A 20517-nucleotide genomic window follows, 5' to 3' on the forward strand; every position below is an offset into this window, starting at 1 on the left:
GCAGTGGTTTTCAACCTTGGCTGCACATTAGAATCACCTGGGAATCTTTTTAAAATCCTGATTTCTGGGCCTCATCCTCCGGAAATTCTGTTTCTTTGTTACTAATGTTGTGGCCCCGACCCATAATAAAGAAACAGAATTTCTGGAGGATGAGGCCCAGAAATCAGGATTTTAAAAAGATTCCCAGGTGATTCTAATGTGCAGCCAAGGTTGAGAACCACTGCTCTAGCCTCCTGTTCAGAAACCTGCACAAGTGCTCAGACGGAGAAGGAGTTTTCACCTGCTCACATAAGGAAACACTAGCGAACATGATTTAAGTTAAAAGTGGAGATACACTTTCCAACTCTCCCCTGACAGGTACAGAGCCCGCGTCCTCACCTCTGCCTGGAAATCGCCTTCCCCTCCCTCCTTCACTGTGTCCAGAGGGAGGTTTTGATCAACCTCTCCATCGCTGGCTTCCAACTCCACTTCTTCCAGCCTAGCAGCCAGCTCTACCCAATAAGGCTCTGTCCCCGCCCATTTCTGAGAGGTCTCTCCCCAGCCTCCATCCCGTCTGCTGAGGGCAAATACAGCAGGGAACAGTCTCTCCACCCCCCAATACAACACCCCTTCCCCCTTCAAGATCCTGACACCACTTTAAGCTACTGGCTTATTTCCCAATTTAATTTTCTCAGCACATATCCACTGCCTACTAAGGCTTCCGTTTCCTAACTGCAAGATAGGGATAACATGAAGGTTAAGGACAACATTGTGCTGAGAAGACCTAGACCTAGACCTAGGCCTGGTACAGAGTTCAATCAAAGGCGTTCCTTTCTGTAATTCCCAAAATAATGACTGAGCCAAAACTTTGCCAATCAGCCTTTCTTCCTAGCTGGGAGGCTTCTTGAGGATGGAGCCTTGGACCTACTCACCCTGTATCACCTACAGCGCTCAGCATTAAGCCTTGCACACAGCAGGGGGCTCAACAAATGTTTGTTGTTAAATTTCTAAACTCCTCTCTGCTGAAGCAAACACTCCGGCCTTGGATCCTATCAGCACACAAAACGCCTACGGACTTCAGGGGAATCACATTCTCACACGCCACATGCACACAGCCAAGCGGCAAGATGAAGAGCGGAGTCTGGTCCAGCAGAATCCCTACCCCCCGCCCCCCTGAAGCAGTATTTCACGTTCAGCCTGGCTTGAGGTTACACAAACACTTTTTTGGGACTCTGAAACATGATCCTGTCAAGACTCAAATAGGGCTCAGTCTTCCTAATGCTTGGACAGCAGAACACAAAAAGGACCTGTAAGAGCGAAAGTGTCTCGGCTTGGAGCCGTTCCATTTCCTGCAGAAGACCATCTCCACCCAGAAAGAAAACTCAGAGGCCCAGGCTGGGGAGGGTCTACATAAAGTAGGCAGCTCTCTTAGGTCTCCCAGCCCCAGTCCCACTCCACAGATCTCCCCTGGAAGAAAGAACACATCAGACAACACACAGTCTCAGCAAAACATAAAATCTATATCCGAAGCACCAAGAAGAGTTCTAAGTTAAACTGCTCTGACAGATGCTTTCAATTCCATCCCTCCTTTGGTTTGCATTTTATAAATTGCTTTCTTGCAAAATGCAATCAGTAAACACTTACTGAACATTCACTCTGTGCCAAGTCCCGAGATTATAAGATTAAATATACATAAGGCAGTGTCCTTTGCCCTCCGAGAGCTCACAGGGCAATGAGGGAGAGATCTAGGTAAACAGACCCCTATGATTGCGTTGTTGTAAGGATTATGATAGGGGGAAGCCAGGGTGTTAGAGAAGCACGGAGAATGTGGCATCTAACCCGGGCTGCAGGGGAGGCGAGAGCCTTAGGAGGCTTTCCCCGGAGGAGGTATAGTTGAGCTTAGCTTTGAAGGATAAGTAGGAGTTAGCCAGGTGGTGACTGACAGGAATGTTGTTCTAGGCACAGGGAGCAGTGTGTGCAGAGGCTCGACAGCGAGTACGGCACGTTCGGGAGCTGCGGGAAGCTCAGCGTGGCCAGCGTCAAGCAGTCGACTAGGCTGGAGAGACAGCCAGGTCTTCAGAAGCCTCCTAGGACAATGAGGGAACTCTGACCGTATCCTCTTGGCCTTTGGAGCCATTGTCAAGGCTGAATCAGGAGATCAGCGTGTTGGGACGACTTGCACTAAAATCATGATGGTATCTAAGATGGAGAAGGTGTTAGAGAGCGTGAAGGCAGAGGCACCAGTCCGGACATTATTGCAGAATCTAGGACAGGATGAGTCCTGAACTACAACCATGCAGTGCAGACAAAGAGGAAGAGATGTGTGGTGTGTTTTTTTGTTTGTTTGTTTGTTTTGTTTTTTAAATATATTTTTAGTGATTTCAGAGAGGAAGGGAGAGGAAGAGAGAGAGAAACATCAATGATAAGAGAGAATCACTGATTGGTTGCCTTCTGCACATCCCCCACTGGGAATCAAGCCTGCAACCTGGGCATGTGGCCTGACCAGGAATGGAACCGTGACCTTCGGGTTCATAGGTTGATGCTCTATCCCCTGAGCCTCACTGCCTGGGCAAGAGATGGTTTTTGAAATGCTGAGACAGAGCTGCAGTGGGTGGAGGGGTGTGCTTGTATGCTGATGCTTTTCTCTCCACTTCTGTTTCCACCTCTGGAAATTTTTGCACTTGTTCCCATCAAAACTCTTAAAGGTTGGGTAACTAGGCTAGTGAAAAGGATTCTAGCTCTGCTTCCCTCTGCCTTCTAATATTTCGGCTCCTCCTGATACTGGCTTGGGGAAGCGGTTCCGCCCTCCTCCTGCATCGGAACGGCAGGCTGTTCTGAGATCGGATTTACTTAGGCACCAGGACAATGCAGCCCTTCCACCAAGAGCAAGACCACACAGACAAGGACACTGTGGGCCGGAGGGTCCCGTTCACTGTGATGAGGAGCTGGGAAATGGAGTGCCCTTGCCAATGACGACTATCGGTATGATACCATCAGTCACTGCCTCCCACTCCCCACCCAACACGCACAGCCCTGCTCAAAGCTTTGCCCTATGGAGTGGGACAGACTTGTCTTCCAATCCAGGTTCTGCCATGTTCAGCGAAACTTCTAAATGAGGGATACATTCCCTACCTCAGAGGTTTACTCTAAGGATTACATGACATAATAGGCACAAGGGTGGTATACGTAGTGCCTGGTGCCTAGTTAAAGGTTAATAAAAGGGAGCCATTTTATGAGGCCTGTGTGTTCAGCACCTACCTGCACAAAGTCACTTCTCTTCCCTTCTCCTAAGTGTGGAAAGAGGAGAAAGGAGAGAAAGGACTAGAAAGAAGAAAAAGGAGAAAATAGGAATGATTGAGAATATGAATGAACACATGAAAGCCTGTACAGATTCAAGCCGGCCATGAAGATCACCTGCAGATGGGCATTTTCCATAGGACAGAGAGGACTCGCTCTCAAAGGCCTATCATTTCTGGGGCTATTCTGGAGAATGAGTCAGCACAGTCAAAAAGGAAGAAGCTCCGATGCCTTGTTGCCGCATTCACCCACTGTGACGATGCCAGCCTCCCGGGGCGCTCACAGCCCAGCCCTGCCGGGGTGCTGCTGGCTGGAGCTCACCAAGGACCAAGCTGCCAGAAACAAGAAGTCCGTGGTAGCCCGGTTTCCGCACCCATTGCTGCGAATGGCCACGTCAGCAATTTCTGAGGGTCATTTTAAGGGCAGATTATGACAATAAAATTGTCCTTGAAATGTCTCTGGAGTCCCTGAGTGTCTCAATGCCTGAGAGTGTGTACGTGAACTCCCCGAAGGAATCGTGTCTTTATTCCTTGAGATGTTCACATGCTCCTGTGGGGCTTAGGTGCCAGCACAGAGCAGAGAAGTATAAAAGCAGAATTTTGGAATCTTAGAACCAGGAGAAAACGAAGAGTTGTCTATTCCGGTGTTTCTCAGAGTGTTGTCCTCAGACCATCTATTTCAGAATCAGCTGGATGCTTCCTGGAAAACCAGATTCCTGGGTCCACCCTGGACCTACTGGAAGGTGGCCTGGAACCTGAATTTAATAAACACTACCGGTGTTTGTTACACACACGAAAGTCAGGCAAACCATTAGTGGACAGTTTATAAAATTGACTAGATTGGCTCATATCCTAGATCTGCCATTTCATGGACGCATGTCTTATATATATATATCTTGTTATCTTTTTGAGAGCAGCTCCTTTATCTGTAGACTGAGCTTGATTAAACCTTCCTGGAGCCACCCCTATCTTCTCTCGTTGGCACCCGTACTGAACTTCTAATGACCTCTGTCTTAGCTTGAGGCATAGGCTTTCATGCAGAATGCCTTAAATGCCATGCTAGGTTTCCCCTTTCGACTGTGAGCTACTCCAGGGGACGAACTGTGCTCGGAGCCCCGCAATTGTAGCCCCTGGTAAATCTAGCCCCGTCTCCCCTCATGTGGGGACAGACACCACGCGCTGCTCCTTGTGCACATCCCCACATCTTTGCTCTGGGATTTCCTTTTGCATCCCACTCTAAAGTAATAAGCAATCTATAGATTAAGGAATAATTTTCTTTGTAGGAGAAAGTCTTGGGACCTGGCTCACCTCATGCTCTAAGTATAGTAAATGTCTAAAGAAAAGCCATCTTTGGCAGCCCTATATTTTTATTAAATGGGAGTTGAAAGCAATTGTTTTTTTTGTTTTTTGTATTTTAACCTCAATAAAGTGCTTTCAGTGGCTTTGGGCCCTGGGAATTTATAAGAAAGCATGAGGGGTAGAAAGAGTGTCCCACTAGTGGTGAGGATCTAGTCCCCAAACTGCTACGGCTGTGTGACCCAGGCTAAGTCACACTCTTGTCTAGGCTTGAATTTATACAAAATGAAGAGGTTTATGACTTCAGCTGATGAACCTGCACAGTATTTTGTGCAAATGTTACTTAAAAATCTACCTTCCCATAGTTACTGTAAGGCTGAAATAGAAGAATTTATGTGAAAACACTCATAAAGGTCTATTCAAATCCTACTTCGGGTACCATCGTTTATGATCATCTTGCTACTGAGGGACATGAAGGAGGAGGTTAATATGAAGGACAGCTTGGAGCAGCAGAGGAGAGAGAATTGCGGGCAATTCTGAAGGTCAAGAGGGAGCTATGTCCTGCCAAGGAGACTTAGAGAGGCACTTCTAGGCTGTCATGATGAAGAGTTTCTGGTAAGGAGGACCCGAGGGCTGACAGCTCTGTTGATGGGATTTTAGGTTCAGCAGGAGCCGGAGTTCAAGAATGTGGTAACCAAGGATGACAGGGGCTGGCCCAAGGCAGGGACCCCCACTCCCAGAAATCATACACTGTGAAGCTGAAAGGGTGAAGGGGACCATGATTTACTGAGCCCACCTCTCCCATTATCCTACAAGTTCCATCATTTTGAATTGCTGAGGGTTACAAGACATACCATACTCTCATCCATCTCCAAGTCTATGTAATTCCTTCAGTATAAAATGCCCTTCCTTATTGTTTGCATCTCATAGAAAATGTCCACGCATTTTTCAAGAATCACCTCCCCAAGAAATTTTTTCTAGCCTTCTAACAGCCTCAAGGAGAATGAACTAACCCCTCTCTTGAGCCCCCACTGTCCCCAGTAGAGGGTCCCTCCTTGCAGCTGAGCCCTTCAATTGCATGTCTGTCTGCCCTAGATCAGTGTTTTTCAAACTGCATGTCATAAATCATTAGTGAGTTATAATATCAATATACTGGGTGGTCACCACCAGCATTTTAAAAAATTTAAATTAAAAATATTACAGTGTAAAAAAATATTATAGTGTATGACACACAATAGCTAAGTCTTAGTTTGTGAAATATTTTAGTTATATGCGGGTATCTCCATTGGGTTATGATGTAAAAATGTATTTATTGTGAATTGTGGTCAAGTCTTGGAAAGCTACTATATTCTAACGAAGCTCTTCAAGGACCAACTCTTTTCAGTGCAAATCCTTAAACCTAGTACTTAACACATAATACACATACTATCAATGTGTTGCATGTGCCAAGCACAGTACATCTCTCATTCACTGAATTCTCAATCCAAAGATCGTGTAAGGTTATTACCATCCGTATTTCACAGAATGGGAAAAGGTGGATGAGAGGAAGTGACTTGCCCAACCAGCAAGTGGCAGGAATAGCACTCCCCTTTCTGAGTCTCTGCCTCATCACCCATCTCATCCATCTCGGCAGGGGAATGCAAAGGAGACTTTAAAAGGATGCTGCAAACTGTGGAATACTCCAAAGACACTTCATCCTCTACTGGGGGTCAACGTTTATCTATGCCTTTGCTTCCTTCTCTCTCCCACATCCACATTCCTGGCACCCCTGCCCACCTGGGAGTGGGGCCTGGGGTGGCAAAGAGCTAGGCGTTTGCAGGGCCAGAAAAGATCTGGGAGGCCATTTCATCCATGCCCCTGTGCCTAGGCAGAGTAGAATAAATCCAAGGGGAATAGGTGGTGATATCTCCTATTGAAGAAGAAAGAGATCTCACAAATTCATGGCATAGACCAGTGGTCGGCAAACTGCGGCTCGGCAAACCACGACCCGCGAGCCACATGCGGCTCTTTGGCCCCTTTAGTGTGGCTCTTCCACAAAATACCAGCTCTTCCACAAAATACCGACTTCTGTGCATGGGCCATGAAGTTTCAATCGCACTGTAAGTGCACGCCAGCACATGGTATTTTATGAAAGAGCCACACTGAAGGGGCCAAAGAGCTGCATGTGGCTCACGAGCCGCGGTTTGCCGACCACGGGCATAGACCAAGCATGCTTTTGGCGCTTACTATTCTAGTCCTTTGAGATAGAAGCAAGACCCTGGGATCTGGTTCTATTCTGCCACTGTGCGTCCCCGGGAATGCCACACACTCTCCTCCTGTACCCCAGCTTCCGCTTGAACTCTTCTTCACAGTCACATCTCTTTACTTCACAGGGGCAAAGACAAAGAATGCCCTCGCCCTTCCCTACATCCTGGAGGAAGACAGCAGCACACAAAAGAGCGACCAGAGCAGAACCCCACCCCCGGGGAGAGGAAAACCAGGAAAGACTCTGCTGGGTGTTTATGAAATTCACCAGCAGCTGCTTCCTCTGCTGAACCCGCAGCCACGACGGCCTGGCCCTGCCCCGACACCTCCCAGGGCCCCATAATTTGCCATCTGTTAGGGGGTCAAAGGAGGAGGTGACCAGAAAGGAAATGAACTGATGTCTGTCCCCTCATCCCAGTCCCTGGAGTGGATATGGTGAGTCCAGCTGAAGAGATCACACCTTGACAGGGTGACTGTGTGTGTGTGTGTGTGTGTGTGTGTGTGTGTGTGTGTGTAGGTGGGAGGGGGACTGAGAATGTTAGCATGTGCCTGTGTTTACATGGACCTGTCTGTGTGTGTCTGTGGTTCTGAGCGCAGGTGAGACATGGAGAGGATGGATGTCTGTGGGTCTGAGTATGACTGGATCTGCCCTCTGGGTCTCTCTGGGCACTGGCTAACATGGGAGGGGACTGAGAATGTTAGCATGTGCCTGTGTTTACATGGACCTGTCTGTGTGTGTCTGTGGTTCTGAGCGCAGGTGAGACATGGAGAGGATGGATGTCTGTGGGTCTGAGTATGACTGGATCTGCCCTCTGGGTCTCTCTGGGCACTGGCTAACATCATCCTGTGTACCTCTGCCCACGTGCGTGAATGTGTACATCAGTGTGTGGGCCCATCTGACCCTACATGCCCATGTCTTCATATTGAGTCCATGACGCCGGGTAGGTTTTCTGTCTGTGTTGGGTACCGTTGTCTTCTCTCTCTGAAAAGGGTTCAACTAGTGAGCGGGGGGGCCGAACCCACGCCTGTCTGGCATGTGATTGTTGTCTAGACACGCCTACTTGCTGTGACAGGACTTACTCCCCAGACCCGTGTAAAAGTGCTTGGCTGTCACGGCCTGTTGCTGAGGCTCCACAGTGACTAAGCCAACATCCTAGGGTGATGCACTGCACTCATGGGGGCTCAGAGACATGTCATGAACCCCAGTAGAGGCCATCTTCCTGGGCATTTCAGTGATTTGGTAACATCTGAGAGAGCAAGTCCAGCTTAGTTACTACAGAGTCAGCGATGCCACAGATTGTGGGAGAAGGTCACAGAGCTACAGGGAAACTTGGCTGGAGGGGAAGTGTCTTGCCTGAGGTCACAAGCTAATTCCTCACTCATTCTTTAACCAATGCTTACCAAGCACCTATTGTGTGTCAACCACTGTGCTAGGTGCTGAAAATGAATAATCAGAAAGTTAAGCCATGGAGTCTGCTACTAAGACATCTGCAATTATATTGGGGAGACAGACATCTGAGCAGACACTTATGATAGAACCAGGCTGAATACCACAGCAGGAAAAACATGCAAAGGGCCACCTGGGGGCACAAGATATGGCAGACCAAACAATGGCCCCCAAAGATGTCCTGTCCTAATCCCCTGAACCCATGACTATGTTATCTGACGTGGCAAAGTAGACTTTGCAGATGTGATTAAGATAAAGATCTTGAGATGGGAGAGATTACCCTGGATTATCCAGGCGAGTCCAATGTAATCATGAGTCCTCGTAAGAGGGAGGCAGGAAAGTCAGAATCACAGGAGATGTGACGATGGAAGCAGGGGCCAGAGAGAGCGAGAGAGAGACTTGACGATGCTACGCTGCCGGTTTTGAGTATGGAGGAAGGGACCACAGCCAAAGCATGCAGGCCGGCTCTAGATCAGCGGTTCTCAACCTACGGGTTGCGACCCCTTTGGGGGTCGAACGACCCTTTCACAGGGGTTGCCTAAGACCATCGGAAAACACATATATAATTACATACTGTTTTTGTGATTAATCAGCATGCTTTAATTATGTTCAATTTGTAACAATGAAATTGGGGGTCACCACAACATGAGGAACTGTATTAAAGGGTCGTGGCATTAGGAAGGTTGAGAACCACTGCTCTAGATGCTGGGAAAGTCAAGAAAACGGATCCTCCCCACTGCCTCCAGAAGGAACACAGTCCTGCCAACACCTTGATGTTAGCCCAGTGAGACCCATTTTGAAATATCAAACTCAAGAACTCTAAGACAGTGGATTTGTGTTGTTTTGTAGCACTACATTTGTGGTAATTTGTTGCAGCAGCAACATGGGAAACTAACACAGAAGGTTTCATCAGAGATGAGGGAAAACTGGGACTGTGTAACACCAACAGGGATGACTGTGTAAGAGCTCAGGGAGTTGGAGAGTATTGACAAGTTCCGTGTGCCTGGAGAGGAGCAGGAGATGAGGCCCTGAGAAGAAGCTTGGGTCTGACAGCACTGGCTCTGTGTGGACCCACCTCCTGGCTTCTCTACTTACTAGTGCACACACCCATGCCCCACTGTCACGTCACATGGAAGGACCGAGCACGGAGCATCCAGAACAAGCTGGTCAGTGACAGCCACTCCCATCAACAGCTGCTCTCCCAAATTCCCTCCCCCTGGCCTTGACTGGAAAAAAGAAAGGAATGAACAAAACCACCAAAACAGCCAGTCCCTGAGGTTAGGGTTCCCGTGCCAGGCTGGCACGCAGCTCAGAGGCCACTTTCGTTGCGGTGCCCACTTGGATCGCCCCTACTCCCGCCCCTGTTCTTGCACACTGCACTGAGTCCGGCCCTCGCCTGCCCATTGAAGTGCCCCGTTCCGATCTCCATTGCAGCCCCACACGGGACTGTAACTCCCGTGGTTGGCCTGACTATGGGAGTGACTAGACTTGGATGTCCTTGGGAGCAAGGTCTGTGTCTTATCCATCCTCTGTCTTTAAGAGAATGTCCTTAGAGTGTTCTCAGGAAAGGGAACATTCACTCATTGAGTCTAGTGTCTTGCTGCAAGGCATGCATTTATCTTCTCTGAGCTAGGATCCCTGCCAGGCCTTGGTGAGACAGGGAGAATTAGATATATATTATACATGGGCCTGCCCCCAAGGAACACACATTCTAAAAGGAGGAACACCAACAAGTTCAACACAGATAAATGCTCTCACAGGAGGGTGAGAGGTTATTGTAGGGGGACATGGGGCTGCAGGCAGGCTTAGAAATTAGGAAAGGACAGGGGCTGGCCCCTATCGCTCCATTGTTCATGATTCCTTCCGTGAATGAGCAAGGGTTATACTAACAACAGTACAACCTATACACACATGGTGCTTAAACATCCAGCCATTACTGGATTCCTGCTGGGCTAGGGGGAGCCCCCCTGAGAAGGGCCCAGAAGGCACAATATCAGAATAGGTGCTCGTTCATGTTTGCTGAATACACCCCTCAACACTTTTAGCAGGCAGGAAAAGCAGATTCCCAAGGCGAGCGAGTCTCAGAGAAGGGGAATACCGTAACCCACCCTCACTAGGATCAGCATGTCGAAAGGGCAACCCATTCACTTGGGGCAAATCAGAATGTGGCCCATCCCAAGGCCATTCTCTAGGGAGCTCTGTGACAGGATGGGTAAGGCCCTCAGGCTGGGGGAGGCCTTAGCCTTCACCAAACTCCCTCTTCTCCAGCCAACACTGAGGCTAAGGTCTGACCAAAGGTCACAGACAGAAGTTCTCCCAGAAGCTGAGTTCTACTAAACAGTAAGTGTCCACCAAAGCAGCATTTGAGTACCCTGAGTCAGGACTTAGAGTTGGCATGTGACCTGGGGCAAGTTTCTTCCCCTCTCAACCCGAAATGCCCTCAGAGATAAAGTGAGTTGAACATATTCTACAATCTCTTCCAGTTGTGACATTCTGCCATTGTTTACGGAGCAGAGGATGTGCAGACCCTGTCGGATGAAAATGCACAGGCTTGAAAGAGGCGGTCATGATTCTCATTTTGCTGGAGGGGTCCCGGGGTGGGTGACTCCTCGGATACCAAGCAGAGAAGAGGACCGAGAGCTTTCTGGCTGTGGTCCCTGAGCCGGAAACACTTACAAAGCAGCAGCCCAGGGCTTGCTTGCATACTGAGGACAAGCTGCTACTTACTATGCAACAGGCGACCAGGGCTCCTTGAGCAAATCCTGCCAGGACGTCGCTGGGATGGTGCTTGTGGTCAGATACGCGGGACAGTCCTGTGTAAAAGGCCATCATGATCAGGGTGAACTGCAGGAGGGGCCGGAGCAGACGAGCACCTCGCCAAGTGAAGCGGGCCTGAAGGTACAGCTGGAGGCGGGAGAGAAAAGGAACAGACACTAAGTCACTCACTGTTGAGGGCATTATAGTGCCTGGCCGACACACACTGCATCTGGACCTTGGGGTTGGCATCTTGTAGAAAGAGCATTCGACTTGGATATGACCTCAAGCCAGTTTTTTAAACCCTGATCCTATACTAAAAAAATAAGAAAAAGTGAGTTTTCCGAGGGAGATCAGCTAGAGCGAGTTGAGGAAGATAATACATGACAGTGGCCTTAGCATATGACTGGCACATACTAGACACCTAATAAATGTTTCATTTCCTTTTATTTACTTCTTGATTAAAACTCATTAAATAGTAACCAGGGTTACTAGAGGTTACTTTTCAACAAATGATAACTCCTTGAGCGCATCTGTGCGGTTTCCTGGAGCCTGTGGCTATGCAATCCCTGCAGGGCCTGCCTCTCAGCAGATGCATGATGATAAGCAGGTTATCCTGATAGTCACCAGAGATGCCTGAGCGTCAGAAGAAAGCACCTTATCAGAGGACAGGTTCCTAAGTCATGGCTTGTGCCAGTGGATGTCGGATTAGAAAATAAGGACACACTCATCATCCAGACAATGCCAGAGGACTTGCAGAGAGAGGCTGACAGACACTGGGCTGGGTGGGGCAGGAGAGTAACCTGAAGAAAAATTAAAGAAAAAAAAAACCACCTCTGGCCGAAGCAAAAAAGCTGAAATGACGTCAACTGGGCATTGTCCCCCCATAGTTATCTTGCTGCAGTTTCCGTTCTAACCTCTGGGCACAACCCACTTTCCAGGTTCCTGTGGGAACTTGGGAAACGTGGGGGGGAAGAAGCAAGGGGACAAGGGGAACTTCCGACGACAAATCAAAGCAAAGCCCTGGGAGAGGCCAGGAAAAAGGGGAAGCGGGCCGAGGGGAGGGGGCTGGCGGCCTAAAGATAGGCCTCTGCCCTTCCTGAGACAAATGGACACTTTCCTTTTGGTGGCCAGGAAAGACCACGCCAGCAGCCGGGCCTGAGAAGACAGAGGGTGGAAGATTCTGGAGTCACTCTTGCTTGTGTAGGAAGAGGGCCTAGCACTGAATCCTCAACTATGTTGAAGACTATTTGCTAAACAAGGGATGAAAATCAATGTGTGTTTTTTTACATATAAAAAAATAACCAGTTAAAGATCTAAAAGAGGTAAAATCATCATAATAACAAAGATGATTAAATAAGTAGTAATTATCTTACAAAACCGACATAGCTTTTATGAAATAAGGAACATAAAGGACAATTTAAATGGAGAGCTAGAATTTTATTTCTAAGAACACTTCACTTACAAAATTGAGTAAATTGGCATGTAAATTCAATCAGATTCCCATGGATATCTGTAAAAATTTGGAGGGGGAAAAACCTGGAAAAAAATATTCTAAAACTAACCTACAGGGCCCAATCTATGGAACTAGGGAGAAATAAAACAAAAAATTAAATTAAAAAAAAAAAACAAACAAGCATTATGATACACGTGCTAAGCATACAAAATGAGAAGTTATAATTCCTACCCTATGGGTCATACAGTTGGGGGCAAGGGGAGCTACATGAAAACAAAAACAAGTATACTTAGGGGTTTTATAGGAACTATGAAAGAAGTTGGGGTGAGTTACCAAGTGCAGGGATATTTGACTTGAATCCTCAAGATGAATAAGTGTTTCCTAGGAGTTAAGGGGACAGTAGTGAGGGATGTGTATTTAGGCAGCTGGATGACTTAGAAGCCAGCAATCAGAGCTCACGGCACTTCGAGTGGCTCAGCTCAGCTGAAGAAGGTGTTGGGGGCTGGTGAGAAACAGAGGCTAGAGGCAAGCAGAGGCTGCTCATGAAGGGTATTGGGTGTCAACCAAGGAACTTGTCTTTATTTAGGAGGTCAGTCTTTCCTAAGCCGTACTGCATGGACTTTTAGGGGTCTTTTTAAAAAAAAGAATGGTAAATGCTCTATACTAAATCTGTTTTCATCATTTACAATAATTAATTTTACAGGACATCTACTTATTGAGTCCCTGTTGAGAAATGTTTCTGTAAGCAATGGTGAAAAATTAAATGGTTCTAAGCAAGACATGAGGTACCATAAAAAAATAATCTACCATAAAAAATAATCTGCACATCAAAGGCTAGTCCCTCATTTCTGCTGAAATGATGCAACAGCAGATTCTACAACTATGAATCAAAGGCTCCCTTCCTTTGGGAACTTGGGATGGGGATGATGTTGGTGTAACTCCAATTCAACCCAAGTCTTAAGGACAATGGCAAGTTCAGGGAACAAGGAATTTGTATTGAGCCCATGATGGTCTGATCTTCACCAGCAAGTCTTGTCAGTGGATGGGGTGAGGTGGGTAACAGAAAGAGCACAGGTTTTCATCAGAAAAACCTCACCGAGCCCGGCTGGTGTGGTTCAGTGGTTGAGCATCAACCTATGAACCAGGAGGTCACTGTTCGACTCCCGGTCAGGGCACATGCCAGGTTGTGGGCTCTATCCCCAGTAGGGGGCATGCAGGAGGCAGCTGATCAATGATTCTCTCTTATCACTGATGTTTCTATCTCTCCCTCTCTCTTCCTCTCTGAAATCAATTAAAAAAAACATATTTTTTTTAATGTAAGAAAAACCTCACTGAGCCTCAGTTTTCTCACATGTATGATAAGTGTGATAACCACTTTCTTACAGATTGCAGTCCAGATCGGTGGTAATGCAGATCAAGCATCTGGCACCATATGCTGCTCAATCAACAGATACCTTACTCTCTAACCATTTTCTTAACTCGGACCTAAGATTTTCTAATTTCCCTCAACTGAAAAATCAGCAGGACTTCAGAAAAGGCTAATTCAACATTTTCGAAAACTTCCCCCCCCCCCCCCCCCCCCCCCCCCCCCCCGGTCACAGGCCTGGAAATCAGGGTGGGGCAGAGGAAGGGTGGGTTTCCCAACCGGACAAGGCACACATCTCCCCTTCCACTGACTCACATACTTAAGGCTGGAGCTTAATGAAAGAAAAAAATGAGAGGAACTTGAGGAGAGAGGGAGAGAGACCAGTCATCAGCAGCAGGAAAAGAATGCTTATGAATGAGCAAGGAGCAGGGGCCATGGGGAAAGACTCGTCTTGGGAAGCAGTAAGACATGGAATTACAGTGGGAGGCGGGGGGAGGGTGGACGCACGGAAGGTTGTCCCCATCCTACACATTTATGGAGAAATGTCTTGAGATCTTTGGACTGGTCCTGGTGTCTGCAGCTGGAGTTTCAGGGGAAAGCGCAGTGGTAGTAAAGTGAGTTTGGGGGTGACAGCCCTGATTCCGGTCCTGGCTCTCCCACTCACTGTGTGATCACTTCTCTAAGCCTCCTCATCTTGGCAGAACAGCAAGCCTCTCCCTCTCAGGGTTGCCAGGACTCCATGAGACAATACGGGATCCTGCCTGGCATGAGATGGGTAGGCAAAGCACTCTCTCAGAAATCCACACCACCCTTTCGCCTTGGTAAATGAGATTTACTCAATGCCTGCGCTTGATTTCAGCAAAACAAGTCAATTGCTAAACAAAGATTACACAACGACCTTCTACCCAGTGGCGACTTCTGATCTGAGAAGTAAGTGGCAGCAACAGGCTGTGAGGTTGATCGAAGGACCTGATGACTCCCTCCATCCCACAGCAATCAAACTGCTAATTAGTGGTCGGCAAACTCATTAGTCAACAGAGCCAAGTATCAACAGTACGATTGAAATTTCTTTTGAGAGCCAAATTTTTTAAACTTAAACTATATAGGTAGGTACATTGTTATTAACTTAATTGAGGTACTCCTAAGGCTTAGGAAGAGCCACACTCAAGGGACCAAAGAGCCACATGTGGCTCGCGAGCCGCAGTTTGCCGACCACGGTGCTAAGTGAACTGAATTTTACTGGTTCATAGCCCAGTTCGCAGGAACCATTCCAGGCCAGAGGCGTAGACCTCGCTGCGATCAGTAAGGACTTTCTGGAGCACCCTGCCCCCTTGGAAACCTGAGCCTGGGAAACTATGTGGGTCAGCAGGCTCCATTCACTCCCACTCCACAAGGGCAGGTACCCCTAAGGCAGGAGAGGACGTCAAACCTCCTGACCACGAGGATGTAAATGGACCGAACAGCAAGGGGACGTTCCCAGAATCAGAATTCCTACAGGAGCTTCATCACAGTCTTAGGCACCCTGAAATGGGGGGAGCAGAGCTGGAGAGAAACCCAGAAAGCCTAAACCACCCTGACCTCTCATGCTGCTCAGCAGCTCCGAGGGCCTGTCTGATCCACCTTCACATCCCTGTGTGTGGGAAGGTGTCTGGGCTGGAAGAATCCACTCCCTAACCATCAGTGTGATGTTGAAAAAGCAAATAGTGTTTGACATGCAATCAGAGCAACTAGGTTTGAATCTTTTCTGTGTTTCGTACTAGCTGTCTGACCACGGACAAGTCACAGTGCTTCTCTGAATTTCTGCTTTCTCATATGTAACATACAGAGCTTTGTTCACTAAAAAGAAAACACACCCATATATTGTGAGCATCTATTCTATTCAAAACTCTGCAAAAGACACAGACATGAATAAAATAAGTTCCTTCATGAGAAAAGAATATAATTTTAAAGCCCTTTTCTTGTACTAACAGTTTCTTGCCAATTGCTAACACTGCTATTGTAGAGATGATGAAGATGACATCCTATCTATAATATGTGTTGGGTCGCCCCCTTCTCCCATCATGTGTGTGGAAGTCCCTGGCACAAGGACCTCACCCTATGAATGGAGTTCTCTTCTTCCTGGTCTTCGCTTCAAAATCGGGGTCCTGTGGAATTCTAACAAAACCTCCTTAGAAAGCTCTGGCTGGACTCGATCTGGCTCCCTGGGTCTTTACTAGCAGAGTTAGATGTGGGGTGAGTCACCCTCCGTTTTTGCTAAGTCATTTGTGTTTCATTACGTGATGATTTGCATACTGGTGAAACAGGTCTGCACTGTCCTCTGGCTTCATTTCCATCACTCCGGGGACAGCTCTGCTGAGAGTGAAAAGGAGGCTTTTGTCCTTCCTTCTGTCCCTGCCTGCTCTCTTCCTGGAAGTTTGTCCAGATCGCTGACACCCACAGGGTAAAACTTTCTCCCTTCTCTCGTCTCCTCAAGTGGTTCACACTTGGCTCTGGCTCATGTGCCTGGTGACTCGTCTCATGGTGCAGAACTGGGATTTCTCTCTAGGAAGTTATTCAACTACTTTCAGGACAAAAAAGAAATTTTTAGTCGACTTTTCTTTTTCTTCAGAAGGGAGTCAGCCCGGCTAATGTGGCTCAGTGGTTGAGTGTTGACCTATGAACGAGGAGGTCAGGGTTTGATTCCAGGTCCGGGCACATGTCCAGGTTTCAGGCTCAATCCCCAGTAGGGGGTATGCAGGAGGCAGCCAATCAGTGATTTTCTCTCATCATTGATGTTTCTATCTTTCCCTCTCTCTTCCTCTCTGAAATCAATAAAAATATTTTTTTTAAAAACTTTAAAAAAAGGGGGAGTCAGATCTTGTTTTCTGTCACTATCAGGGGTAGAAAAAGAAACTACCATTTTGGTGAGCACTGTTTTAGATACTGTGAGAGGTGCTTTAAATGACATAACCAGCATTGTTACAGCATTCTCTTAGGTTTGACACCATTGTGCCCATTTTGCAAATAAAAAGAACAAGTCCAAAAAAGGTCATGTCACTTGTTCAAGGTAACAAAGAGCCATGTTTTACATGGAGTAAGATTTGTTTCTTTCTAAGTCCGTACTCCTAATCACAGAACTACCTGGCTTCCTTAGGTAATTAGTACTTCCCACACAAAGTATTGGGATCTTATGTATTGAACTTCGGCCTTTGGAGAAAAGAGGGGACTACATAGCTGTCCTGAACTAAAGGCCAATCTGCATGGGACATTTGGAACTTCAGGCTCCTCCCATTTCACACTTTGATAACACCTAGGTCTGAAACACAAGTGCACAGCCTTTGTAAGCGTTATGTAGAATCTCTGACCCGCTCGTAAGCTAAAGGCACCTCACAGCAGAGTTAAAGGCCCTTTCCTCTGTGCTCTAACCCTTCAGTCTACCCTGGATCAGAGAACTTATCTAGTTGTTTTTCAGCCATGTATTTTTCAGGCTTCACACACAAAATGGCGCTCTTTCGATGTCCCTAGGTGCTCACAAGGTCTAATTATAGGTCACTAACACAAGGAGGCTGGAAGGATGGGTGGAAGGAGGAAGGGAAGGAGGGAGGGAGGGAGAGAGCAAGGGAAGAAAGGATGGGTGGATGGGTGGATGGGTGGATGGGTAGATGGAAGAGAGCAAGGGATGAAAGGATGGGTGGATGGGTGGATGGATAGATGGATGGATGGATGATGTAGAGAAAAAACATCTGGCACAGTGGTGGATTCCACTTGCAAACAGCAATCTTGTTCCTACAAAGTTTCAGCAGACACCCCCAGGATCTGTGGATATGCCTCGTGGGTACACCAGACCTCACTGCTCCAGGATTCTAAACATGTTGAACAAAACCTCAGTGACTAACAACCACAGGCCGAAAAACACGGCTGTCGAGCCACTTCCCTGTTTCCTTGGTACCCGGCATACCCTCTGACACATAAACAGTTCTCACGAGCACCACAGTAAAGAGTCATTCATTCGGTAAACAGTTCAGCGAAGACGCAGCAAAGGTCTCCTTTACACCACGCAGGCCCCTCATGATCTATTAAGTCAGCGATGAGGAGACAAAGTTCTGATTGCAACGGAAAGAAGCTTACAGTTTCTCTGGTGGATATATACAAAGAAGTGAATGGCGAGAAACTGGGATGAGAAACTTCCTTACACTCCTCAACTGGGGATCAAACCCACAACCCAGATATGTGCCCTGACTAGGAATAGAACCCGTTAACATTTTAGTGCACAGGAAGATGCTCAACCAACTGAGCCACTCCGGCTGGGCTGGTTTCTATAAATTTTGGAAATTACTTGAATTCTCGGAGCCTTACTTGGTAATCCTTCCCCACAACAGAAATGATGTTACTTATGAGATAAGACTCCTGTAACAATCAACTGAGTTAATGGATTTTCGGAAAACAGTGCTTATTAATAAATTTATACAAAGTGTTTTCATCACTTTATAATTTCAAAATGGGTACTCAATGCTTATCAAGCAGATATGCTAACTATTATTTTTATTTGAAAAATGGAGAAAATCCTGGAAAGTAAAACAACTTCTGCTAAGGCAATGGCTGAGCTCAGAATAGAACTTAATTTTTCTAGCTAATCTCCTTTTCAAGGATTTCACTGTAAATCTGTCCCTAGCCAATCGGGGGTTTCATGTACAGAAGGGATGTAAGCTGGGGCTGGATGCTGGACATTGGAATCAGAGGGCAGATACTTACCACCAAATACAGCATGGTGTACATGGAGAAGGAGGCGTGGCCAGAGAAGAAGGACTTCCTGCAAGAGGAAGAGAGGGCCATGAGAGCCGTATTCACATTCCCGTACACATTTGACTCCTGTCTTCTCTGCCTAGATTGTCACCTTGAGAGCAGCACTATTTGTTTATTTTTGCATCCTTGATGGTACTTTGGATGATTGTCTGGAACCTTGCAGGCACCCATGAATGAATGAACAAACGAATGAATGAATGAATGAACTTACCTATACTATATCATACTTGTTTATTTGCATATCTATAATCATTTGTGAGTTCCTCAAGAGCAGGGACTCTGTCATACTTGCCCATCAAACCCAGAGCACAGCGCCGGGCCTGGCACCTAGGAGATGCTTTGTATATGCTCACTGAACTGCCTGCATCAAACGGGTGCACATAGTGGTCATGGGAGTGGTGCCTCACCTGGCTTCCTGGACTTTGCTGTCATCGCCTCTGCATTTGTAGTTTTGAACGTAGCCCTCGGAGCAGTTGATGAGGCTGAAGTCAGGGTTGCAGACGCTCAAGAAATGAGGACGCAGACGTCCTATGGAGACTTTGGCAATGTCTGTGAAGGACTGGCTGATGGCACAGCCAAAGAGGAAGCAACCCACTTGCTTATAGAGGGCTGCCACGTAGGGATTCCGAATCGTGGACCGGGACTTCTCCTTCAGGTAATAGATCCGGTAGAATTCCCCTGTGATGATCTAAAAGGAAAGCAAAAGGGGAATTAGGCAGGATCAAGACCCATTATCAAAACTGATGCTGTAAAGGGTATTTAACAATGTAAGAGAATGTTCAGTACATAACTGCAAGTTATAATCTAGGAAACCCCAAGTTCTATTTAAAAGCATAAAAATACAAATATGCACGGGAGGAACGTTCTAAGTGCTAACATGGACGTCATTTCCCTTGTTCAAGGAAGTCCTGCATAGCCATAGAGTACCTTCATAATAAAAACATACACTCAAATATTGTCATGCAAATACACATTTCAACATAAGAAAGATAAATAAGAACTTAGCTACATAAAATACATCTACATGAAGAAGCAAGAACAGTTAAGAGTGGTCAGGATGTCAGAGGATCGAAGCAAATGTGAGGACTCTGGGATTGGGGTAAAGGATCACCAACAACAATCTAACTCTACAAAGGGCCTCAGCCTTGTGCCAACCCTGAGCCACGGTGGGGGTTTCTGTAGTAAAGGGTGAATGCCCCAAGGCCAAGTCCCGAGTTTGAGTCTGAACTCTGCCACCTACCTGGTGTCCTTAACCTCTCCAGGCTTCAGTCCCTCCCTCCAAGAAAGGAGGCTACACACCTTTGCAGAGTTTTTGGCTTAAATGTGATAAATAAACTGGGTCATGGAAAGTGATTATTCCATCTTCCTTTTTAGAAGCACTGTACGATGAAATGAACACTGGTTTACAAACCAGGAACTTTTCATACAATGCCCTTCAGTGTTGGTGAATTTTCTCAAGTCTGGTTTGCATTGTCCCTTTGATCCTGAAGGACAGCGAGTCTTGATTTTCGTACCCTTCCTTTATCACTCAATGTCTACTTCTTGACACTCAGGGGACATTTATCACTATTTAAAAAAAAGAGAGAGAGAGCTACCGATCACTGAATCCCTACTTCATACCAGGCATTGCTTTTATATACTTGATTTTGTGAAATCCTCACAGCAACCACGATAGATACAATTGAGGCTCAGAGCGGGGATGCACTTCAACTGAAGCTGCCTGGTTTTATAGTAAGAATGTGGGTGGGGCCAGCGGATTCCCTGTAGATAAATGCCTATGTTGCCTATGCAGCAGAGGACCGATTCTGCTCTGGTGATGCACCAAACCACACAGCCTGCTGCCCTTCTCTTAACTCCGCAGCACAGCCCTGGCCACTTCCTGGTTGTAACCACAGTC

At 47.0% G+C, this 20517-nt stretch overlaps 1 protein-coding gene across 1 annotated transcript in view; it reads right to left on the reverse strand.

The window, feature by feature from the left end:
* The window catches only part of PLPP3 (phospholipid phosphatase 3), a gene marked incomplete at its 5' end in the record, with an annotated part of 60777 nt that overhangs the window by 3779 nt on the left and 36481 nt on the right, over window positions 1-20517 (reverse strand). Inside the window, 3 exons of the mRNA XM_005878693.2 lie at window positions 10990-11166; window positions 18570-18627; window positions 19028-19308. Of these exons, the coding sequence (XP_005878755.2) occupies window positions 10990-11166; window positions 18570-18627; window positions 19028-19308 (516 nt within the window). The remainder of the gene's footprint in view (window positions 1-10989; window positions 11167-18569; window positions 18628-19027; window positions 19309-20517) is intronic.

This window comes from Myotis brandtii, unplaced genomic scaffold (genome assembly GCF_000412655.1).
Source record: "Myotis brandtii unplaced genomic scaffold, ASM41265v1 scaffold57, whole genome shotgun sequence".
NCBI lineage: Eukaryota > Metazoa > Chordata > Mammalia > Chiroptera > Vespertilionidae > Myotis > Myotis brandtii.